Source organism: Natator depressus, chromosome 5 (genome assembly GCF_965152275.1).
Source record: "Natator depressus isolate rNatDep1 chromosome 5, rNatDep2.hap1, whole genome shotgun sequence".
Taxonomy (NCBI): domain Eukaryota; kingdom Metazoa; phylum Chordata; order Testudines; family Cheloniidae; genus Natator; species Natator depressus.
The window spans coordinates 109,955,714-109,981,380 of NC_134238.1; the positions used below are offsets into that span (position 1 = coordinate 109,955,714).

The following is a 25,667-nucleotide window of genomic DNA, read 5'->3' on the forward strand; positions in this document are numbered from 1 at the left end:
TAATTGTGCCTTCATGTCTGTGGCTTTTAGTCATAAAAAGTGGAGCAGCAGCAGCTGTTGTGAGATAATGGAGTTCGCTGCAGTTATCATTCAGAGTCATTTTCCCCTTCATCTTGTTGCATGTTCATCTTATTTTTGGTTAGTGTTGGAAACTTGCAGTGGGCTCCCATAACTTCTCCAGTTAAAAGCTACACAGTGTGACGTTTCAGTGATTCATGTAAAGAAAAACGGAGACTGCTCTGAGTACATGGCATGCCATCTCCACCCTGCTCCTCTCATACCTCCATCAAGTGCATTCTAAATATTCACCTGTCTCAGTCAGTCTCTAATCCCTAACCATCCACTCCACTTGTCATGCTTCACCCCCAAATTTTCATTTAGCTGTCATTAGAATGTACATGTATTTATAAAGTAGCAACATGTGTGCCAAACACAACTGCTCAGGCTTTTTTCGTTTTTGCATCCGTTCCTCCCAACATATTTCTTTTTTATGTGTGGTGTCTGTGTAGATGATCTTGATGGGGCAGGGACCTTTCCATCTTATCTGTAAATGCAACTGGTGCTATATAGATGGTGTTGGAATAATTTCCAAGTCCCATCCATGTTCAAAATGTAATCCGTTCCCAGGATGTAATTCCAGTCCAAATGGACAGTGATTTGTTATATCTTAATCTGTTAAAGGCCAAGTGCATAATTTACAATAAACTAGATGATCAATAATTAAGGCATTTATTTACCTGTGTGTGCTTTTTATTAAAATAGTATCTTGGTTTTGGTAGTGTCTTGGTTTCTGGCTCAATTTTTTAGGATCCTGGAATGAATCTTTTGCTCCTAACTATTGAATTAATGTATTGTATGGTAGGAAGACACTGTTTTCTTGGAGATAATATAACCCTACACTAAATTAAAGGAAGCAAAGTTTCTTTTTCTAGAATTAGGATTGCTTATTTAGTTTGCTCACGTGACCAACCTGAAGCTTGTTGAGACAGCCTGCTCCTTTAGCTTTCAGTAAAAGGAAGGAGTATTTGTAATGGAGATTATTTGCATTCAAAGTAATATGACAGTGTAATTTGATCATCTTGGTGGCACAGTAGAGGAAACAACTTCAATGAAAATATGTATATGTAAAAATACTTAGTTTTTTTGTTTTACAAGAAGCTCTAACTCTAACTTTTTCCTCTTTCTAGCTTTTTCCTGATAAAGGAACAGAAAAGGGAGAGAAGGTACATGTCTCCTTTATATTTGTTTTCAGGGGTTTCTGATTGCAAAGTAGAAGTGAAAATATAATGTGAGTGGGAGTGGAGTTTGAATATGTAGAAGAACTATTACTAATGTTGAACCTGGTGTTTTGTCCTGATACTAATTTGCAGGTTGATGTAGATTCTGCAGAAGATACACGGTTAATTGAGCTTGATGAGTCACAGAAGAGTGAACACACAGTGTTTATAATGCCACCAGAACCTCCCCCTGATGATGGACAGGCCCGAGCACCTAAGTACAGGTATATTGCAAACTAACAAAGGTGCTGAGGCTCTAGAAAACTGATGAGTCAAGTGAAATCGGGACTTATCACTTCAAACATGACTGCACATAGCTATTGCATCTTGCTTTAAGCCCCTACCTAAACTTGCAGTATTTTAGGTATAAAAAGGACACTGACAACTTGAATTCTGGTCAGTTTCTGCAATCTGATAGTAGTTTTTCTTTTTTTTTTTTTCTTTTAAATACCAGCTACTGATCACCACCTGGGAATCCTTATTTCTAATTACATTTCCCTATATATGTTCCAGGTTTTCCTCCCCTGCTGGTGCTGTGTGCATATCACACCAACTGCAGTGGAGTATGCCTGTTTCAGTCAGGGTAGCTAGTGAAACTGCACAGGATCACTGAGCCCCTGCTGTGAATACACACCATAGACTACTGGCAAGGGATCTGTCCCTGTGGGTGCCCTGTGCTCTTTAACTGCATCCCACGGGTCTAAAGGGTGGTAGAACCTGCCCCTTTCCTCCCACTGTGGCTATTCTGCCACTCCCAGTCCTGTGGAAGGATCTGTGGCAGGAGATGCCTAATTCTCCTGTCTTCCCTGCCCTGTGAAATGTTTGGAGGTTTCAGGGTTGCTCCTGCTTCCAGCTTCTCTCTCCTGACTCTGCTAGCCACTTGTTGACTCACTGGTCTCCTGTCTCTGCTGGGCTCATGGATCAAAGGGGAGTCCTTCTGATGTCTTCTCCCTAACCTTCTCTCAACTGGAAGAGCCTTCCTGTCCTTCCACTCACTCCCATTTTGTGGGATCTTTCAAAACATTCTTTGATCGCAGTGTGCTGAAGCCTTCAGCTTGCAGGTAGAAGGCCTTTGCACCAAGTGTATAAGGTTGGAGCAGAACATTTGGAGATTTGGAAATTTAAATATGACACTTAACTTTTTTTTATAGCTATAAAAACTTCCCAAGACTAGATTTTGAGCTCTTCGACAGGCCACAGGAGCTCAAGCTTTCGTTCAACAGGCACCCAGCTGGAGGGAACATTTCAAATAGTCCAGCACTCATGGCAAAGAGGACAAAACAGGTTAGTTTTTAACTAGTACTGCCTTTATATAATATAGTGTGTGAGAGCATCAAAAACTACGTAGGTGTTGGGTAGAATTGTTACCACCCATTTATGCTAGGAGTTAGTGTGGTGTTTAAATAATAGATATTGTAACTTTGAAAACAGATGTATGTGTAGAGGAACGAATCAAAATAAATATGAATTTAGAGGCAGTGCTTCCTGTACCTAAGGCTCTACTTCAGAGCCAGACATGTGTTGGTGTTTATGGTATAATACATGCTATAACAAAGAAGGTTGGAGCAGAGTTGCAGTGGGATTAGTATGCATTCTCTTCCCCGTGGTTACCTTATGAAGAGCTCTACAGAAGGGAGACTCTGAGAAATACAGTTTAATGTTCATGTTTGCATGGTTTCCTCTAGGGTAATGAGCTGCAGGATCCCATTTTAAAAAAGCTAGTATCTGTTTGAAAGAAATTTATCCTCCAAATTCAAGCTGTTCTGTATTTTGTGTGTGTTTATATCCTTTTTGTTTTCTGCCTTTTACAGGAGATAAAAACAGCCCATAAATTAGCCAAGAAGTATTACACAAACCCACCACTGTGGGCTAAGTGCCTCTTCAGTCACTGTTATAGCCTATGGTTCATTTGTCTGCCAGCCTACATCAGAGTTTCCCATCCCAAAGTCAGAGCACTGCAACAGGCATATGACATTCTTATTAAAATGAGGAAAACCGAAGTGGAACCACTAGATGAGGCAAGTACAAAGGGGGAAAAAAAAGCCCGCACCTATTCAATGGGAATTCAGGTACAAGAACATGTTAATCATCAACTGTTAATGTTTCACTTCTAAGAATAAGTAAAGTTCAAGCTTGCTACCTACCTTACAACTTTTGTTTTTAAACCTTTTTTTTTTTTTTTTTTTTTTTTTTAAATAAAGGCATATTGAAATAATGTGCTGAAAGCTGCAGTTAGTTTGGGAAGCTGGAAATTAAAATCAATTTTCAACACTAGCATGCTAGCAAAGGCAGTTGTGCCATAAATTGGAGGGTGAGGGTTATCACCCCTCCTGAGATTATTGGTGCAGAAAGCATCAACCATCCACCTAGGATTCTGCCAGAGTGAGCCATCTTGAAAATAGCATCATATAGCTCTTGTAAATATGACTATATTTTCAGGTTGTAAGTGTATTGGGAGCATCTGTCGCTGTCCAATGTAGAATTTATTCTACAGGGCAGTACTGGTTACAGTTGAGTGTGTGTTTGTTTTTGTCCTCAAATGTCTATGAAGTAACTTAAAACTAGGCTATTTCAAGTAACAGTGGGCTGTTCTCACTAAACTGTACATTTTGAGTGTTTTTTAATTTGCTGTTTGAAGTAAACTATGTAGAAAGTGTGACCAACATATCAGACATGGCTGTAAAATAGACTAGTACTATTCTGGATGGCTCAGAGGTGAATATATTGAAAAAGTCCCTTGATCTAAAGTCTCTTATCTCCAGGCATATAGGAACTACTGATTTGAGTTGAATTTGAACTAGAAATTATTCTGTGACTGCTACTTGGCCTACTTGAAATGAGACTAATGGTCTCGGTACATTTCCAGTGGACGAGTATCCATATCACAAAAACCACTTCCACAGTTGCATTAACTAGTAACCTCATACTGTGCCTCATTAGAGAAACCCAGAGATTTAATGGGCATAGAGACTGGGTTTCTCTCCCTCCTGATCCAGGGTTGAAGCACCTTGGTAGGACAGTGTGGGGAAGCTAGTACTGAGGTTGCCTGTGCTCTACCTGCTCTTTGGTGAGAGATTCACATACTATTTTTGCTCTTACCCTTACTCTTGCATTACATTTAACATAAATGTGGATTGCTTTCACTGTTCAGAAAGGTTTCTGTGCAAAAACAATCATTGCTTTTTTGCTATTTTCTTGCTTCGTGTTTCAGTGTGAAATGAGATTGTTTCTCAACAGGCTGTAATTTACCATAAAATAACATTTTGAAAGTTATTTTCACTAATTTCTCTAAAACCACTAAATATGACCAGTTTTAGAATTCAGTGATTGATTGATTTTTGGTAACAGTGGCTAGTATTCTGTAGCTTTGCACAGAAATAAGCGTTGTGCAAAGATAATTTTACTATCTCATTTTCATGAAGGGGGGACCCTTCAGGGCATGGATTGAATTTAATGGGGGTAGATGTTTTTGTGCCTTTTAAAATTTGGTGTGTGAGAATCTGTATGCCCAAAGTCACAAACATATTAATTTATTGAAGTCTGAAGCCATGCTAAATTTAAAGGATGATGCTGATACATATTTTTAAAATGTTTTACATTTTTGTGTTACTCACATCTGAAGCAGGATAATCCTTAACTTGAAAATAGCTTTCCCTATAACTTGTCCTCTTCCATCTGGGAATCAGATATGTATAATGGAGTAAATGTGAGTATCCTTAGCAGTGTTCCCTGACGCCATCATGACTGTCTTACTGATTAACTTGTGCTCCCTCTCCTGGCCGTTGAGGATTCTATATTGAATAGTTGCTTTTGTGTGCCTTTTCTCTCTTGTGGACTTCAACACTTGTAAACTAGGTCATGTTTTGATGCCTAATTCGCTTCAGAATGTTCCTTAAAATTGACCACATTATGGGTTTCTCAATCTTATCAGGTGTGCTATAGAGTTGTAATGCAGCTCTGCGGACTTTGTGGTCATCCTGTTCAGGCTGTGAGAGTCCTATTTGAAATGAAAAATGCTGGAGTACAGCCAAATGCGATCACCTATGGTTATTACAACAAGGTAAGAGATCTCTTAATGAAGCTGGGGCAGGTAAGCAGTCACTTACTTGTCATTGTTGTCACTCTCATTGTCTTTGTCGTGTCTTCCTCAGATGCGTTGTGGAGACTGATCATCTTGAATGGTTTTCATGTCGATCTTCTTGCTTTGTTTATTGGCTGGCTACCTGATTGGGCTTGCTGGATACATAGACTTAAAATTTACTTATTTTCATGGCTCTGTGCTTATATCACTTTTTACATTTTTCTGTATGTATATATGTCTGAGAGTTTTCTGTCTGAGCTGGTTAACCAAATATGCTGTTGAAATTTAACTGCGGTCTCTTCCAATTTTTACCATACTTAAGTCTTGGAACAGGACCATAATTAGGGTATATGGCTGAGGATGGGGGATCGAAGAGGTGGTGAAGCTGGGAGTAGACACCTGGCAGTAACCTCTTCTCCTCTTCCCCCCCTCCCCCCCCAATACACAAATAGTCGGGTCAAATTGTACGTTGTAACTCTGTGGACACCAGTCTGCTGTCTCCTAATTGTGTGACGCTTCAGGTAGAATTGCTGACTTCCTTTTTTGGTGAAGGGTGCAGTTGTGGATCTCTCAAAGTAGCAGAAGCTGAGCGGGAATGTCTCAGTGCAAGTAAACCACTCCAGCTGAAGTCCGTGGGAGCAGAGGGCTTAGTGGGGCTCTTGTTGGTACTGCATTGTAAATAACAAATATGCATTCCATGGTCTATTTAAATCATGCTTTTCACAATCGAATGTTAGTCATTCAAGACTGGTGCTCTGTGTACAACCTTGAGACCAGGGGAGAAGGGCTTTTAAAAAAAATCCAGTTTTAAAATGTTTGCATTTCACATCTTAAGAGAGCAGTTTTTCTGTAGAGGGTGAGAGAGGGAAAGCTTACTGACTAAGCAGTTACTACCGTAATGCCTTTGATTTTGCAGGCAGTTTTGGAGAGTCATTGGCCTAGCAGTAACCGCAGTGGTATCTTTCTGTGGACGAAGGTACAGAATGTGGTCCGTGGTGTAGCACAATTTCGGCAATGCCTAAAAAAAGCAACAAGGAGCTCACAGGTGTCTGTGATATCAGGTAATGTATAAATAGTGACTGAAATGGGCTCACTTCTGCTGAACTAGGGTAGGATGTGCATGCTAACGACTGCTGCGAGCGTGATATATTTGTGTGTGTGTGTTCTAAATGCTTCCAAGTCAGGAATGTTTTTCTCAAGTGCAGAAAAATAGACTGCTGCCAAGTTCATGCTCAGTGGTATGAGGGGGTGTCTCGCACTGAGAACTAAATTGCTTTGATCTCTTACTCTCTAGCCTAATTATACTTATGGAACTATAAGTATCTGTGTGAGCTGGAAAGGTTTGATTGACTTTATTTAAAGTTTGACAAGTTTTCAAACCTTTTCTTTACTAACTGGCTCTTGTTCATATCTCTAGCTCCTCGGAATGCCACGGGTGGAAGTGATGGGGACACGGTGAGCCATGGTAGCGTGGATAGCTCTAATGATGCTAACAGTGGGGAGCACACACTCTTCGTCAGAGACTTAGTCAGGCTTGATTCCATTGATAATCACTCTAGCACAGGTACTAGAGTCTGCTGGGTTTCACTACTAACAGTTCCACCGACAGCAAACTTCTCTGTCCTCTCCTGCTGATTCTTTTTCCCCTTAAACACTTTCCCCCTCTTCCTGAGGTTGTGCGATATGAATGGCTGAATCAATATACTTGTAGAAAAGGAAATATACGGTAATTGCAGGATATTCCTCTTTATTGCACATTGGTACTTCATGCTCAATGTAGAGTAAACCACGGCAGAATGACTAACTCTTTAAACTTATTTTTTGTACTTGTATTGCTGGTGAAGCAGTCACATGGTCCGTATTTTAATTTTGTGACAGTTTTTTTTTTTAAGAGAAATCTCCAAGCCTTTAATTATGAGCATTAGCAATTCTTGCTGGCAATTACTCATGCACACTAATGATAAAATCTACTGGACTAAAATAAACTTTGTGTGTAAACTTTCATTTGTGTTTACAAGTGAGGGTGAAAAAGTTGCTCAGACATAACTGGAGACCATTGTTTTCAAATCTCTCTTTAATATTAATTGAGGGTAATTAAAATTCCAGAATCTGGTATGTATGTTTGATCACTGTAGTGCATACTTTTCAAATTACAGTTTGCAAACTGCTACCATGGTTTGCAGAACTTCAGAATTAAAATTGTAAATTATCTGAACTTTATCATACATATAATCTGTGGGAGAGTGCCTGAGACTGGAAATACTTTTGAAAAGCCAGAGAGAAGCTCTGCACTTAATATGGTGTGTACTCTAACAGGCAAATTAAGATGAAATAATTCACCCCCAGAAAATTACCTGAGGTGACAGGTTACAGTTCTTCCTTACTGTAAATCTGATTATACCCCAGACCATACATTCAACTAAACCTCCTATATATGTATCACAGGACCTATTGTGCGTATGGTTGTCGCGCACACCCTTTTTCATTTATTAATATCTTGAATCTTCCTTTAAAGAGAACTTGAGACTGATTCCTGAGCTGCACCTGATGTACTTGTCTAGATGACTGAATTTTCCTTCTCTCTGCTCTTTGTTACTCTGCTTCTTGCTCTGCGCTCTCTTGGTGCTACATTTGTCCTTGACTGTCATGGTGTGGGGTGCAGACTTTTATGGTGTGAAGCCTTGGATGCACATGTGCATTAATTCTGCCTTTTGAGTGTTACTGCTGCAGGTAAATTTCCCATTTATTGATAGGATATTTTCACTTACGTGCAAGGAGGGTGTGGGGGGAGATTTCTACATGGCTAAAGTGGTGATAGAAGGAAATAAAGATCAAAGGATGTCTAACGTTCTTACTTATCAAGTTGCTTCTAGAATAGATGCAAAACATACATTAATTGTTAGTAACTTAGGCTTTTTTAACTCTTATCAATGCTATTCTCCATGTATGTTCTATGGAGATAACATGATAGGTATAGTCTTATATCAGGCATTCAGAGCAAGTTTGTTGTTCAGCTTTGTAACTAAGGAGCCGTGCGAAATTTCTTTGGTACTTGAGGGTAATTTGCATTGTACTTCTGTGTTTTGAAACAAGCTCATGTATCCAAAGACTTGCTAATAAGCAGGTTTAGGAAATAGATCTCAACATGCTGTATGTTATGCTATGGAATGAGTCTCATCTGTTCTCCGTTAACACTATTTCCATCATAAAAGTTCCTTTTTGGGTGCAAAAAGAGCACAGATGTTATGATAGCTGAGTTTTGGGTTTCTGTAAAGTTGACGAGCTGTCTAGGCTGAACACTTTATAGTAACAAGGTGGGTGAGGTAATATCTATTTTTTTTTTTTTATTGGACCAACTTTTGTTAGTGAGAGAGACCAGCTTTCGAGGTATACAGATCTTTTCTTCAGGCCTGGAAAAGGTGCTGAGTATGTCAAGCTAAACACAAGATCAGACACAGAGTTTAGCATAGGTAGTTAGCATATATATTATAAGGGACCATTCAAGGTGGAGTGGCCCATTAACATGCCTGTAGTCTAGAACAGAAAGTGGGTAGTGGGTTACAGGTTGTTGTAATAAGCCATACATCCAGGGTCTTTATTAAGACCATGGTTTTTAGTGTCCTAGCAAAGTTACAAATTTAAGCTCCCAGGCTCGTCTTTTGAAAGTGTTGTGCAGGTTTCCTTTGAGGGTTAGGACTGATGGCTTTGTGAAAAGTGTGCACTCCCAGGTGATATAGTGTGTGTTGTCATTTTTCTGAGAGTTCATTCCAGAGCAGAGTGATTGTCTGGTTTCTGTGGCGTTTGGTTCTGGTTCATGCAGTGTATAAAATTTGTCAGTCATCCCTCGAGAACCTGCCTTTCAAATGAGCTACCATAGCATACTGATGGGGATGCACTTAGCAAATTCTGTAGTGTACAAGTCATTTTGAGAGTGTACTATACTGTAGTATATTGTAGCAAATAGACTATTAAACCTAAAATAGGCTTTTTCATTCCTGTCTTTGCTATTGTTTTCTGCTTTTACCATTACCAGTTAAATACTGTGTGTGTGTTTTGTGTGCTAGGCATTGGTGATCTCCTGACTCAATTTTTTTTTTAGCAAAAACTAGATGTAGCACAAACAAGTTGCACTTAAATATGTTAATAACATGCAACAGAATTTCTCTCTTTAAAACAGAAAACTGTTAGACTACTTGCTTGTATTCTTTTCAACAGGGGGTCAATCAGACCAAGGCTATGGATCCAAGGATGAACTCATAAGGGATGATGGAGATAATCTTCTTGCAGCTGAGACACTAGCAGAAAAAGCTGCTTCTTGTAAAATGGAGGACCTAACAGGAGGTCAAGTATTTAGATATACATTGATAGGGGTTTCTTTTAAATTTGTCCAATCCATTTAAAACATTCACAAAATTACAGTCACCACATGATTGTCTTTTATTATTCTTTCTTGTTTAATTGATCCCTTGGATAGGAAATAAAGTACAGGTATATCATATCTGAGTTGCTGGCTTGAATCCAATCCGTGTCAGTAATGACCACAAACAACCATTTGTTAATTAACTTTTCTGTGGCCTAAGTCCAGTTCCTATATCACATTTGGCACTCTTGTCTGCAGAGAAGCAAAGCACAGCATGGGTGTGGATATGATTCCTCTGGTTTCACCCTGTGTCAGGGCTCGTAGTTAAGGCTATGTTTATGTCATGGAGGTCATGAAGTCTGTTTGAGCCACAGGGGCTCTCAGGACTCTGGAGCTGACAGCCAGTGGGACCCTGGCAGGGTTCCAGCGAAAGGAGACAGCAGCGACAAGAGATAGGGGTCCTGAAAAGTTCCAGCGACAGGTGACAGATTCCTGAGGGGGCCTTCCTCAGGGTTCCAGCGACAGGCGACAGCCTCGCATGGCGAGAGGGGGACGCCTCGGGCGAGCTGCTTTCGTGTCTCATTTTCTCTTTGGGAAATATGGTCACCCTGCAGCTCCCAGCCGCCATGGGCTGAGGGGGAACCCCAAAGCTCCCAGCCACCATGGTGGTGGGGGAAACCATGGAGCCGCAGTAGCAAAAGTCACAGGCAGGTCACGGCTTCCGTGAATTTTTGTTTATTGCCCATGACGTGTCCATGATCTTTACTAAAAATAACCATGACAAAATCTTAGCCTTACTCATAGTCATAGAATTTAAGGCCAGAAGGGTTCCCAAATCATCTAGTCTAACCTCTTGTATATCCCAGCCCACCAATACCGCTCAGTACCTCCATACTAAACCCAACAACTGAAATGAGACTGAAATATTATCATAGACTAGAATCATAGACTGTCAGGGTTGGAAGGGACCTCAGGAGGTCATCTAGTCCAACCCCTCGCTCAAAGCAGGACCAATCCCCAATTTTTGCCCCAGATACCTAAATGGCCCCCTCAAGGATTGAACTCACAACTGTGGGTTTAGCAGGCCAATGCTCAAACCAGTGAGCTATCCCTCCCCCAGGAGTCTTACCCATTGATACACCTCCAATAATAGTTAAGTTTGTGCTCTCATTGTCATGTTACTCTGCTTTGTGAGCAGAGAACATCAGGATTATCAATCTGGCAGTTCCCACCAGCACTAAATTCATTTTAAAAAGAAATATATTTAAAGCTGCCATATTCGATAAAATGGAGATGCCATGGCAGAATGTGTGCGACTTGACCAAGGCTCCATTGCTCTTTATAAAGCTTCTAGACCATTTGCATTGGTATGTAAGTGCTTATCAGTGTTGATGGATATACTTAGGGCATGTCTACACTACAAACTTAAGTTGATCTATGTTAGGTCAATTTACAGCCACTGCAGTGGTTCGTGTCCGCACTGCCCTCCTGTTGGTGGTATACATCCTCAGCAGGAGTGCTTCCACTGACTTAAGAGGGGCAGTGTGGAGGGCTGAGAGCCTGGGCTCTCAGCTACATGCCCACCAGGAGCCCGGCTGCCTCCCTCCCCTCTGGCTCTCTGCTGGGAGCCCGGGTGGCAGCTGAGCTCTAGCTAGAGCCTCTGACCTGCTCTGGGGTGACAGCCCCATCTGTAAGCCCAGGTTCCTTGTCAATTTCATGGCTCCAGCCAATGTAGGTAGCCCGCAGTGTATCGTCCTGATTACACCAACATAAGTCCTATGCCTCCCATGGAGGTGGAGTTATGATGTTGGTGTAGGAGGGCACTTACATTGGTAGGAGCAAGGCTGTAGTGTAGACACTGACATAATAAGGTCAACATGAGCTGTCTTACATTAACCTAACTCTGTAGTGTAGACCAGGCCTTGATATCTAGCATGATAACCTTCTACGTTATTCTGTGTAAGACTAGAGTCGATAGCCCACTTCTTAAAACTAATATTGCCTTTCATCTTCAAAGTGCTTTATAAACATTAATCCTCACAACACCCAAGGCAAGTAGTCGTTCCCTAAATACTGAAGCTAAATGATTTGCTCATGATGTGGTCCCCTGGATTGGTCAATGGAGTAGAATTTAAGAGACCTGGGTTCTAGTCCCAATTCTGTCATTGACCTGCTTTGTGACCTTGGAGAACTCCGTTTTCTGTCTTGTCTACTTAGATTTTAAGCTCTTCACTGCAGTGTCTGCCTCTTACTATGCGTTTGTAAAGGTGTAGCACAATGGGGCCCTAATTTCAGTTGCGGTCTCTGATGCTACCATAGTACAAATTAGTCGTAGTAGTACTAACGTGGATGGAATCTGAGTTAGTGAGCTCTAGAATCTTTATACTAGCTCCCTGTCCTGTGCTTAGCCATGCTTTGCATGGAAGCCTACCGTATAGGTCCAAGGTAACTTGATGTCACACTTAGGTATTGCAGTTGCCTTTCAGTGTCAGAGTGCCTCAGAACAATGGCTGATGTTGTCTATGCTAAGAATGATACCAAGGCACAATACAAGTGAAGAACCTAATTATCTCTTGGTTTTATGGGTCCTTTTCTTAGTTTTCTGTAGACATTTTCCTGTAGTTTGAAGAACCATCTATTTTTTTTCTTTTTGAACATATTAAACTGTAGTTATAGGCATAATTTGTGTGCACCTGCTCTTGAGTTGTGAAGCAATTATTGCTGTTCACAATAATATAATCACTTATACAAAATCCATATATGAAGGTCTGAGAACGTTTGTTCCCTCTTTCCCTGTATGCCGCCTGCAATACTTCATCCACACAGTGCAGCTGGTGAGAGAAAAGCTGTTCTTATAGAGGCAAATCCTGCAGACTGTGGAATGTATTGAATTAATTGCAAGAAATGCTCAGTGCCTAGAAGGATTGGCATCTGTGGGCACTGTACTAAGAAGAAAACAGCTTGTACATTTTGTCTAAAATGTATCTTCCAAAACAATGCAGATCAAGTTATTTGTTTAGATGGCATAATTAAAGATGGGCTTTTCTTACTCTAGAGGTTGGTGGTACTGGTGAAAAGCATCAGCAGAGTGCAGAGCCTCACAGTTCAGCAGAACCACCTGCGTGGGGAAGCAGTATTGTGAAAGTTCCATCTGGCATTTTTGATAGCACTGGCAGGAAAAACAGCAGTGGTGAGTTACTGAGTATGTTGTTTAACACAACTGTTATCAACAAAATTTGCAACTGCCTTTGGCTTTTTGTTGTTTGTTTAACTTGGATGTTTGGTAAATAGAATCTTGAACTGACAATATGGTCCCAGGGACAGGACAGTGTAGAGGGGAGTCAGGAGTCTTGGGCTGTATTCCTTGCTCTGTCACTGACCTGCTGTGTGTCCTTGGGTAAGTCATTTCACCCCTCTGCTCCTCTGTTTTGTATCTGTAAAATGGCAATATTTGCCTTCTCCTGTAAAGCAGTTTGAGATCTATGGATGGAAAACGCTATGTAAGAGGCAGTATCGTTGTTGTTACTATTGCTAATTGTTGGTGAATGGTCTTTTGTCCCGACAAGTGGAATTACCAATTACTAGAAGACACCATTTTAACTTTAACGTTACTATCTGGGATTTGCAGAGGTGTAGCACGTTTGTCACCTTACTGTGAAGACCCATGGAGTGGACATTCTCTGTCCTGTGATAGGAATACAGCTTACTACCTGCTCCCCAGCCTTGGTGGCAGGGACAGCTGCAAGAGTCCCAGAGTGCTAGGTCAGCATGTAATTGGTGTGGGAAGATTGACTCAGGTGGTGGTAAAGCACCTCATAGACTTGCTGCACATGACAGCTAAGGGAACTGACAGCTGTTAAAGGAACAGACAGAATCAGTGTGAGATTGAGACACATACAGACCTAAGCACCTAATGGAATTCCATTGAAGTAGGGTCACTATACCCGCTAAGCAGTTGTTACTGCCATTAAGTTTCATTAGGCTTACATTAATTGTCTGGGTAATCCTGACTGAAGTGGAGTGTACTGTAATATTCAGAGGTTTGGTGCTGTCAGTGCAAAGGCAACTTTAGGCATAAGCTAAGAAGGAGGCTATTAAAGAAGGAATCTGGAGTAGCGCTAGGACTACCATGGTGAGTTCATGACAGATCAATCCTGAATTACCCTTCTCCAGTTATGGTGGTCCTTTCTCCAAAAGCATGTATCTCTGTTCTTGACATATGCAGTAGATGTCTTTGGGACTTATATACTCCACAGAATTATTTGTCCTGCATGCTTCAGTGTTGTCTTAGAAGCAGTGCCACAGCCAATGCAGATAAACCCCACTCTTCTGAGAGCTAAAAACATTGGCAATAAACTGAGCATAGAGAGGGTGGAGTCCACCGTTTTTGGGAAAAGAAATGATGCAAAGGGAAGCAGGTGGGCCACTGAGCTTGGTGGAAAGAGGGAGTGACAAATGTCCATCTTTGCTTGGGTGCTGCAACCTGCTCATGCAGGCTAATAGTATGCATCAGTAACTAAAGCACTAACTTTAACTTTAATCTTTCCACACGTAATTTGTGACTCAGTGGTACTTTTTAGAATTGCTCTAAAGTATATTTACCACTTTCTTATTAGGAAACTTGTAAAATTTTTAAATGACCCAGACCATATGACCTTTATTTAAATTATTTCCTTAGCAGTATATGTTGGGGGGGAAACAAGGTATAACATTAATGCCATGGGCTTTCTTTTTAGGAACTGCATCTAGCCCACTCTTTATAACTCAGGATCCAGTTGAAGATTCAGTCTTTAATGATGCTTCTCCCAAGAAAACAGGTGAAAAAGGGCAGAAGAGACAAAAGCTCTTTTCAGAGAGGAGCTGCAGTTTTAGCACTGAAAGCAGAGCAGGTATGCTGCTGAAGAAAGGCAGTTTGGACTTGAGCTCTAGTGAAATAGCGATAATGATGGGAGCAGATGCCAAGATCCTCACAGCAGCTTTATCCGGGGCCAAAACTTCACCCCCTCACACTAGTAAATCCAGTAGCTTTGGCAGTATGGGTGACCAGCAGGTCTCTGGGCGGAGTGGCACCAGGACTCATGTGAGCGAAGGTGCTGAGGAACTAGAGCATAAGTCGTCTTCAGTGCTGGAGGAGCCTGAGGAAGGGCAAAAGCACCTTGAGAATGGAGGTGAGGACAGTGCAGCCAAAGCAGAGAACATTCACGCCGAACTTCTGGATGGTGATCAGCCCCCAAACCAGAAAACAGATGCCAGAGATGCAGTGACTAAAAGGAATAGCTTCTATGGAGTGATTAAGCCTGTTGAAAGGGAAGATGTTGAAGTGGGCTTGGACCCTTTATCTTTGCTGGCTACTGAGAGTATAGAACCAAAACCCCCAGAGCCTGAAGAAAAGATTGTGTCACCAGTTGTAGCACGTAATCTGGCAGATGAAATCGAAAGCTATATGAATCTAAAGAGCCCCCTGGGTAGCAAGTCTTCCAGCATGGAGCTCCACAAGCATGAGAACGGAGAGGCAGCAGCATCTAGTACACTTGATCGCTCCCTAGAGAGGAGATCAAGCCTACCTTCAGATTCTGTCCCACCAGCTCCAGAGAAGAGTGAAAATCGGAAAAGTCCTTTAGTTTCCAGGTCTAAAACCTTTACAGGGCGACCAAAGCAACAAACCCATTCACGAGTCCAAAAGGAGAGGCCTTTATCATTATCGGTGTTGGGTCGCTCTTCACAGCATGGCTCATTGGGGTCTGTGGTAACAAGTTTATCCAATCTGAAGCTGGACAATATACTCTCTGGACCGAAAATAGATGTTCTGAAGTCTGGAGTGAAACAAGCAGTTAATGCAGCCAATAGGATGTGGGGTGCTGTAACCTCACAATATAACTACTCGGATGATGAGGCAAGTAGATTTTAGTTTGATATTTCCTGTGCAGAAGGGGGCATTGCTATTCAAGATATTTGACTATTTAAGGTGCCTTATTTTTCATAATCTGTTTATTCAATTTTTGTTTTTTGATGAGTCAAGCATAATTTTTTGGCTTTTTTTAAGTGTTCTTATAGCACTAGAGATGAAAACTATGGCCTGTCATCCTCAGCAATTGTTTTATTTGAGAAACTGTGAGCAAAAATCACTTTAAAGTGGTCATCATTTATCAAAATACTGCATGAAACCAGATCAAGACTTATTACATTATTATATGACACTATATGTGATTTTTTTTTTTCCCCAAGGGCTTTTGTAGTGAAGATAAATTTGAATTCCAGAGTTTAAAGAAGATAAATTGGTGGTAGATTGGGGATTTAAAAACAGAAAGTTGGTAGAGGACATCCAGGCAGTATGATTAAACAGCATCCTTCAGGAATTTGGAGACAACAGATTAGGAGAATGGGGAGAGGGGAGGGGACTAAACTGATTCAAGGGGAGGCACTAGAACTCGATCCAAAGGGGAGGCATGATTTTTTTTAATCTATTCTCTCTCCTTCCCCTACCTCCCAATGCATGTTATGTCCTTATATCTGTAAATTAAATATATTCCCCTCTTGAAAAGACTCGTGATCCAATTTGCCTCTCTAGCTGCTGTCTCTCTCTTTCTCCTAAGTTTTCTCTCCAAATTCCTGGAGCATATTATTTACTCATGCTGCCTGGATTCCCTCTCTTCCAGATTTCTAATCCCCACCAACCTGGCTTCTGTTCTTTCCACTCTGCTTGAAACTGCGCTAACCAAGGTCACTATTAATGTCCTTTTAACTAAATCCAAAATGCACAGCTTTTTCCTTAGGCCTGCTCTACACTGGGAGTGCGGGGGATCTATCTAAGTTACGCAACTTAAGCTACGTGAATAACACAGCTGAAGTGGACGTACTTAGATCTACTCACTGTGGTGAGTCAACAGCTGACGCTCCCCTGTTGACTCCGCCCGCACCTCTCGCTCTGGTGGAGTACCGGAGTCGACAGGAGAGCGATCGGCGGTCAATTTATCGCGTCTAGACTAGACGCAATAAATTGACCCCCCACTGGATTGATTGCTGCCCATCGATCCTGCAGATAATGTAGACAAGCCCTTAGTCTTCTTGATCTGTCTGATGCCTATGAAAATTATCACTTACTCCTTTTCTTTCCTTCCTCACTTGGCTTCCATGACTGGGTTTTCCTGGCTATCTTTCTACCTTGCTGATTTTTTCCTTCAGTATTTCCTTCATCATTTCATCTCCCATCCTATTTTGGCATCCCTCAGGCGTTCTGCTCAGTCCCCGTCTCTCTTTGTATCTGAACAACCTCCCCTGTCAAGTCTTGCATCTTAAATAGCTGCCTCTCTGTCCTGTCCGTCTGGGCTGTCACATACAAACTCTGGCTGTTTAAACCTGAGCTTCTTATTCTTTCTTTCTCATCCCTGTCCTTTGTCACCCTTCTCTGCTGTTTAACTACTACACTGTTTCCCTTGTCTCTCAGGATCACAACTTCTAGGTCATCTTTCTGACTCTTCCCTATATCCAAAATTGTAACTTGCTTTTTTTTGGTCTTTCTGCCATTCTCCTCTGTCCCCTTCCAGTCTATCCAAAATGCAATTGCTCAAATAATCATCTTCTCCTGCCATTTTAACTGTTGTCACTCCACTCTTTAGATCCCCTTTTATTTCCTTTTACCAGAAACTCAGTTTTCCTCACTTCCAAGGCCCTACAAACTCTTGTCCTCACCTATGTCTGTGCTCTCCTTTACTTCAACTACCATTCCTTTCTTTTTCTCCTGCTTTTGCTCTTAGTACTCCCCATTTGTTGTCTCCCCACCTTGGACTTTGCACCTGTTTTTCTCACTGATCCCTGCACCTGGAAACAATCAGTGTTCTGTTTGGTCAAGAATATTCTCATCCTTCAAATCCTTTCTTAAAACTCTCTTCTGTCCGCTCTCCTTACCACCAGTAGTCTGCAGTGTGCTTTCTTCCATGAACTCTTGGCCAATGTGTTTTCTTGCCTGTATGACTTGCCTCAGTTGTACTGTGTGGTCAGGGGATGAGACTTAATCCGTTTTGAAAAGAGTGTAAACCTATAGTGCTGCATGAATTACTTTTAATAATGATTAAATGGCAAAGAAATACAGTACATGTAGTTCTGAAAATATTGGAAAAAAATGTTAAGTTCCTTCTTTTTGAATTAAAGGAAGAAACCCATCGACCAGACTTCACCTTTCCTGCTGGTTTTGAAGATCGTATTTTAGGAGACAGTCTGTTACCAAAACCAGGAATCCCTGGGTTGGTAACCAGTGAACTCACACAAAGCACTACCAGTCTTGGCAGCAGCACCAGCAGCGGAGATGTAGGAAAACAGCACTACACAACAGGTTTGAATTTTTCCTTCCTAATTCACTATTTTTGGAACATAATGAAAAGGAGAAGCTGTTGTTCATCAGTACAAGAGTGAAATGGCTCAATGCAATGGGATCAGTAGCACTATCAAACGAGAATTTATCTGCAAATGTGAGTTGATGCATTTTGGAAAGACAAATAGCCTTCTCTTGTAGGTACGACATAGTGAATACATCTCTTTGTTATGTAGAACGAAATATGTTCATAGTGCTTTGTACAAGATGGTCAGCTATAACAGGATTTCCTGAGTCTGGAGAGCCAGGAAGATATTACATCTTTTTCTTTTCTTTGTCTAATTCTTATAGCTATGCTAAACCTACTTATTCATGTAAAATCAGCTTTCTATACGAGTATGCCCAGAATATTAATATTAAAAAATGAGCAGCCAGATTTTCCAAAGAGCTCTCATTTAGCCATCTAAATGATGTGGCCAGATCTTCAAAAGTGCTCAGCACCATTTTGAATAATAGGAGCTGCTGGGTTGTTGTGAAGATCTGAAGTGGTTACTGGGTATATCTAAGTATGTACATTGTTGGTGTCTTATTCTCAATTCTAAAACTGAATGAACCTTAATATCCTCAGTGACTAGGATTACAAACCACTCTGGCCCAGGACAGGAAGGGGCTAATGGTCTGTCCTGGATATTGGGCCTTAAATTAGCCCCATCCTACAACATCTACTAGAAGTGTTAAGTCTAGAGGGAGGGCCTTCCACGTATTGCTCATCAGAAGGGATTATTATATAAGGGAGAAGAGTCAGGTTTGGAGAGCAGCTGCCCTAACCAGGGGAATGCACATGCCTAGAGGGAGATGGGTTGCAGACCTAAGGATTGCAGCCTGCAGATGAGGGAATTCCTTGGAAAGGAAAGGCTCCGTCAAGACTGCCCGCTGTGAGTGGCAGAAGTTGACCGGGACTCTGAACAAATGGGACTAATGGGGTTTTCCTCTCTGGAACTGATCCCAGCCTATACTCCACTTGGGCAGCAGGATTTTGAGGCTTTTGCTAGGGTAGTTTTCTTTATTCAACCCCCCCCCCCCCCCAAAAAAAAAGTTGACCCCCCCCCCCCAAACCCATAATATCACCCACAGGCTTATCCTAGTTTTTGGCTCAGCCATGGCCAGTGAGCACCTGATGTGACACTTGCACCCCTAGCTTGGTGTTTCTTCTCATTGGTTTCCATTTCTTGTTCTTTGTGTGGGTATATCAATATTCAAGAGAGATAGGCATTGTACAATAACAAATATATGGACAATTCGTTTTGCTCTTCAATTTCCTTTCTCTTTGGTTAAATCTGTTAGACGTATCATTCCTATCACTTTTACTTTTCCCCAGTTTTCTTGTGCCAATATATACATTATATTTATTATATTTATTAATGATGCACAAATACTACTTGGAAATGCTGATGACAAATACGGACTCTATCGTAATGTTTACATAACAATATTACTGCTATAAACTTACTCATACAGAATTCATACCTTGGAATGAATTCTTCTGTAGTGTTGGCAATGTCACTTTTTTTTTTCCTGTGTTAGTGAAACTTTCCATTTGAAGAAAAATAAACTTCACTTACTTTGGATAAAGAATCTAACTACTCCTATACAGGTGAGGTTTCATTCCCGAGAAGTATGAAAGGTCTGGACTCTGAGAAGTCAGAACATGGATCCTCCCACAATACCAGTTTGTCCAGCATCTTCCAGAACTGTGCAATGGAGGTAAAATGATGTCTCAGTTTTGATTTAAAAAAATATTTTGGTATGAAGAAACACACTCAATACACGGGCTGCTTATATTCTCATGATGCAAAATGCCCTTTCATTCTGTTAACTTCATTAGGAGGAGTGCAACACCTTTCAGCGTCAAATCCTACAATAATTTAAATACAAATTTAAATAAACAAAGGGGAGGAACAACTAAGTTCCCTCAGAATCATTCTTCTTTGATAACTACTCCTTACTAAGGCCATGTCTACACTTACACTGCTGTGATAGATGCAGCGGGGGTCGATTTAGCAGGTCTGGTGAAGGCACGCTAAATGGACAGCAGAGTGCTCTCCGGTTGACGACTCCAGTTCTCCATGGAAACGAGAAGAGTAAGGTAAGTCGAAGGGAGAGTGTATCCTGTTGATGCAGCACAGTGTAGACACCACGGTAAGTCGACCTATGCTATGTTGACTCCAGTTACGTTATTCATGTAGCTGGAGTAATGTAACTTAGGTAAACTTACTGAGGTAGTGTAGACAAGGCCTAATGGGAAACTGAATTAGTGTGCTGCCTTCAGCATCTCCCATCGCTGCCTATTGGTGCATTTTTACCTTTTGTTTGATGTCTACATGACTAACACACACAGCTTTGCCTCATGATAGCAGTTCCTGCAACTCTTTCAGTTCAGATATCTAGGACCCAAACAGTCTCTCTTTTAAACAGTATTGGGGGTAGCCGTGTTAGTCTGTATCCACAAAAACAACAAGGAGTCCGGTGGCACCTTAAAGACTAACAGATTTATTTGGGCATAAGCTTTTGTGGGTAAAAAACCCACTTCTTCACATGGTGCCACCAGACTCCTTGTTCTTTTAAACAGCTGTTAGATCTCCTGGAGCAGGGGTGGCCAACCTGCACCTGAGAAGGAACCAGAATTTACCGATGTGCATTGCCAAAGAGCCACAGTAACACATCAGCAGCCCCCTCCCGCCCCAAGTGTCTCCCACCCGCCAGCAGCACCAGCGTTCAACACCTAATTCTCTATCCCTGCGCCTCCCACCTGCCGCGATCAGCTGTTTGTGGTGTGCAGGAGGCTGGAGGGGGTCGGGGGAGGAGGAGTAAGGGTGCAGCAGACTCAGGGGAAGGGGCGGGGGCCTTGGGGGGAAGGAGTGGAGTGGGGCCGGGGCCTGGGGCAGAGCCAGAGATTGAGCAATGAGACCCTGTAGCACATTGGAAAGTTGGCGCCTGTAGCTCCAGCCCCGGAGCTATGCAAGGAGCCGCATATTAACCTCTGAAGAGCCACATGTGGCTCCGGAGCCACAGGTTGGCCACCCCTGTCCTGGAGGATTGAGGGCCTAACTGTTGCACTACATAGTGAGATGAAAAGTAAAGGATAGTAAAAGAAAATCCTTACTACAGACTTTGAAGTGCAACCCATTGTGTTCAAAGAATGAAACTCCAAGAAAATGGGAGTCCTAGAAAATAGACCTGAAAAGACTTGAGGTCATATAGTCCCTCCCCCCTGACAGTGCAAAATTATTTCCCTACACCGTGTTCTCTTCCAGTACTTGGTGTGGTCCAGTTTTAAAAGAATCAAGTCCTGGAACTTCCACCAGTGAAAACTTGCTTCAACCAACCAAGGAAAAAACAGCAAAACATATCTCCGTCTCACATTACTATCTGAATGTATCCCAGATCATCCCTGATCACAGCTAGAACTACAAAACTTAACATTGGCATCAAGCTATGTTTCAACATCATTTACCAACTCCATGTGTGGAATTTGTTTTATGTATAATTCTGCAGTATTGTATCTCGTTATAGACGAGGTAAAAGGAGTAAGTATGTGCATTTGAACTCCTTCCTGCCTTGTGATAGAGATTGAGAAAAGCTGCAGATTTCATCAGTGTTCCTCCACACATCCATGTTTTCAGTGTGTGAAGCTTTTACAAAGTGTCCTTATTTGTAAAGACCTAGTAAAAACAGAAATGTACAGATTTATAATAAACACTTTAGAGGCATTTTGTCAGTGTTAATGTTTCTATGCTTCATGTTCGTTGAATGTGTCAAAGTGGCAGGTAATTGCTGAATAAGAGCTTATTTATTTAGCACTTACATAGTGCTTTTAATAGATCTCAAATCACATGACAAAATGGATGAATGTTGTTCCCATTTTATAGATAGACCGCAATCCACAAAAAGGCTAACCAAGTGGCCTTTAGCATAGCGAGTAAGTGGCAGGGCTGAGAATAGAACCCAGATCTTCAGACTGTCCTCTTCCCATATCTGCTGGGCCACTGTGTGCGCTACACCTATAAAACTGTTTAAAAAAGGCTAATAATCATTCTCTGTTGTAGGTCTTGATGTCAAGCTGTTCTCAGTGCAGAGTTTGCGGCGCATTGGTTTATGATGAAGAAATTATGGCTGGATGGGCTGCAGATGACTCTAACTTGAACACCACATGTCCATTTTGTAAAAGTACCTTCTTACCTCTTCTTAATGTGGAATTTAAAGACTTGCGTGGATCTGCGAGGTTAGTGGGTTTGCCAAGAACTTTACCTTTCCCACTTTACACAACTTCAAAATGTATGCTGTGTGATAAAATTATTCATATTCAGACGTTAAGGCTCTTTAGGGGAGGGAACAAAACAAAGACACTTATTACCATATACAGCTGGGACAAGTCACTAGCAGTTTCCCTGTTTGTACAATCATGATTGGGATAAAGCATACTAAAAATATCGTAAGCCATTGAAGATTATAGTAACTGCAGCTAGAAAGGACTGAACTGTCAGGTTCGTCATTTACACTTGCCAAATGTCTCATTTTCTTGAGTGTGTGTCCCATAACTGTTACCATTTGAAAGGCAGAATATCTGTCTGTTTTTTGCTTTGTTTTTCTTAAATCAAGGCTAATGTATGTACAGCTTTTTAAACTAGCTTTTCAAAAAGGCTTTATATATGGAACACTTTGTAAACTTCATCAAGCAAGGCTTTTCCCTCCAAGACTGGTTTAGCAAGAGTCACGTTATTGCAGGATATCAGTCCTGTTAATTAGCCCAATTTAAAACTATGAGACCCATAGCCCAGAGCGCCTTTTTATGTACAGCCTTTCCAACAACTTTGTATTCTGCCTCATTGAACTGAATGGTGAAGACAGATGACAAAAATCTCACAATCTGAACATAATTTTAAAATGATCTCACACAGCCCATGTCATTAGTGGTGTGAACTAGCTATAAGCTACCCATTCCTTATGACTTAAATAAGCCTGGGAAAGCCAAAGTATCTATAAAGCTTATACATAGAAGATCACTAGGAAAACAAGATAATGTTTATGTTGCATCCTTAATTATACGTGGTCTTGATGTAGCAAATCTCTTTATTGTGAAATAACAAAATATTGTTTTAAGTGGTTACTTTAAAAAAAAAAAAAAGTCCACTTTGGTTTGGGTATCTCTGCAAATGGCAGAGTAGGGTAGCATGTGGACTAACTTTGCATGTTTGGTGTTCTCTCTCTGTATTTGTAGTAATGTGAGAGGGATGTCATAGATTCATAGATATTAAGGCCAGAAGGAACCATTATGATAATCTAGTCTGACCTCCTGCACAACACAGGCCACAGAATCTCACCCACCCACTCCTGCGCTAATAAACCTCTCAGCTATGTCTGAGCTATTGAAGTCCTCAAACCATAGTTTAAAGACTTCAAAGTGCAGAGAATCCTCCAACTAAATTGCTAGATAGGGACACTTTTTTCCTGAAAAAATGCTGCTAAAATTAACAGGAAAGATTCTTCCTGCACAGCCTGGCCCCTGGAAGCAGCTGTGGCAGCGTAAAAGGACAGGAGAATCCCTGGATCTGGACAGGGGAGAATTCTCCTGGCACAAACACTGCAAAAGCAGGGCTCTCACAGGTGGGGCCAATGGTGGGAAAGATGGGGCTCCAAGACATAGCACTACCAAGTTTTTGGGCAGGATTGCCAGCCATATGCAGTTTACTTTGGACTGACATAATGTAGGCAAGCCCCACGGGCTGCCTAAGTTATGCTGGGGGCTACACTGGCCACCAGAAGATCCCAGAATAAAGACACAAAAGGTATCTTAATGTCACTTTAGTTCCATCTTCCCCCGAGTGCGACTTTTGTGCTGTGACTCTTAAAGGTCCAGTACAAAATTACACCCTATATTAGAAAAAAAAATCTGCTATATTCTAATTTGTGCTTTTGAGTTGCAACAGTAACAAGAACTAAGGCTGTGATCCTGTAAAGACTTCAGGGGCATTCTGAAGCTCAGTGCAAGTCTTACTGTTGTGATTTTGGAGGGGATTTTATGTACAGTTCTTTTTTCTTTTGTATGTTTGTAATTGTAAATATTTGGAAAATAAACTTCTTAAAAACATACATAAACTTATGCGCTTAATGCCTTTTTTCCCCTTTTCTCTTGGTCATGTCACTGTTTAGCTTTTTTCTGAAACAAAGTACATCTGGAGATAGTTTACATAGTGGAAACATTCCATTAACCATGGATCCTCTGGAGCAGAAACCTGTGTCCAGTCCTGCTGTTGCTGATTTGATCAGTTTTTCAGATCACCCAAAGCCTAACCAGACCATAGCTGAAGAAACCAGCTCTGCAACTGAGCAAAGGTAGAGGGGAGAAAGGGGAAAACCGTTCTTAGTTTCTAAACAAAATACTTTGTGATGGTACCATTAGAAATTACTAGCACTTTCAATATTGTCTCTCTTGTTGAAAAGTGAAAATTTAGCAGACTGTTGTCCCACTGTATATTAAACGCTAGTGTGCCAAATATGATATAGAAAAGTCATTCTTACTATTATCATTGGTTGGTCTTCCCTCACTTTTTGCACCTTGTAAGAATAATTGTTAGCAAATTGCTTTAAGTTCATCTCGTGCCTTAGAAGCAGTCTGCCTATAGAACTGCAGTTGAATCTGATAATTCAGTTATACATGAACTTGGAGCAATTTCCTATGAATTTTAACATGTATTTTTAAAGTTATTTTAAGCATGAACTTTTCCAGTATGTGAATTAATAGAGTTTATTATATTATGGAAATAATCAATTTGTTCGGAATCATCTCTTTAAGGTAAGAGGTTTTGCTTAGCATAAGCAGTTCTGTAATATGCAATTTTAACACTATCATAGAAAAGCTATCACTCTTGTGGCAGTTTGTGAAGAAGCATGAGGGCAGTAGCCCTATGTTGTGTGGAAGAGGTGTAGAACTGGTTTTAAAAAAAAAAAAGGCAATTTTTTACATGGTGCGGGGCTTTTGTTAATTGAATTTTCAACAAAATTTTTATCTAACTCAAATTTAATGAAAACTTTAAAATTTTATGTTTGGAAAATTTGAGTAGCACCAATTATGCCCTTGTGAGTGAGACTCCTAAGGTGTGAACATGACCTATTTTATTGTGTAATATTAGTTAATCTTATGCTCAGAGATTTAAACTGGTTTATCATCTTACATTAGTGCCTCTTAACTCTATCACAAATGTCTCAGTGGAGCCAAACAGATAATTTGGAACTAAAATTTTATCCCATGAATTTAGCCCCTCTCCTGCTGCAAAATATCTGGAAGAAGACTGATTTTTAAAAAAATCAATTTGTTCTGAAGTAACTGAATTTTTAAGATTTTTCAACTGTGTGCAGTGCATTGATTCCAAATAGTTCTGAGAGTAGTCATCGTGTGCTGTTTGCGATATGAGCTGCATTGGTTAGTTATGACTGGTCAGATGAGTCACACAGTGTTGCTTCAGTTCCCTGAAGGCAAGAGTGTGGGAGCACTTCTAGCATGACATTAAAATTAAGGATTTTTGCAAACATTTATGCATGCCATTTATAAACCTGCTTTCTGTGAACATTTGTGCATAAAAC

General features: G+C 41.0%; 1 protein-coding gene across 1 annotated transcript in view; it reads left to right on the forward strand.

The window, feature by feature from the left end:
* The window catches only part of DENND4C (DENN domain containing 4C), a 115,616-nt gene that overhangs the window by 78,126 nt on the left and 11,823 nt on the right, over positions 1–25,667 (forward strand). Inside the window, exons 14-27 of the mRNA XM_074953451.1 lie at positions 1,188–1,223; positions 1,371–1,501; positions 2,429–2,561; positions 3,089–3,295; positions 5,209–5,337; positions 6,275–6,419; positions 6,776–6,922; positions 9,574–9,699; positions 12,774–12,908; positions 14,455–15,615; positions 17,871–18,047; positions 19,681–19,790; positions 22,133–22,308; positions 24,237–24,419. Coding sequence (XP_074809552.1) covers positions 1,188–1,223; positions 1,371–1,501; positions 2,429–2,561; positions 3,089–3,295; positions 5,209–5,337; positions 6,275–6,419; positions 6,776–6,922; positions 9,574–9,699; positions 12,774–12,908; positions 14,455–15,615; positions 17,871–18,047; positions 19,681–19,790; positions 22,133–22,308; positions 24,237–24,419 — 2,996 coding nt within the window. The remainder of the gene's footprint in view (positions 1–1,187; positions 1,224–1,370; positions 1,502–2,428; positions 2,562–3,088; positions 3,296–5,208; positions 5,338–6,274; positions 6,420–6,775; positions 6,923–9,573; positions 9,700–12,773; positions 12,909–14,454; positions 15,616–17,870; positions 18,048–19,680; positions 19,791–22,132; positions 22,309–24,236; positions 24,420–25,667) is intronic.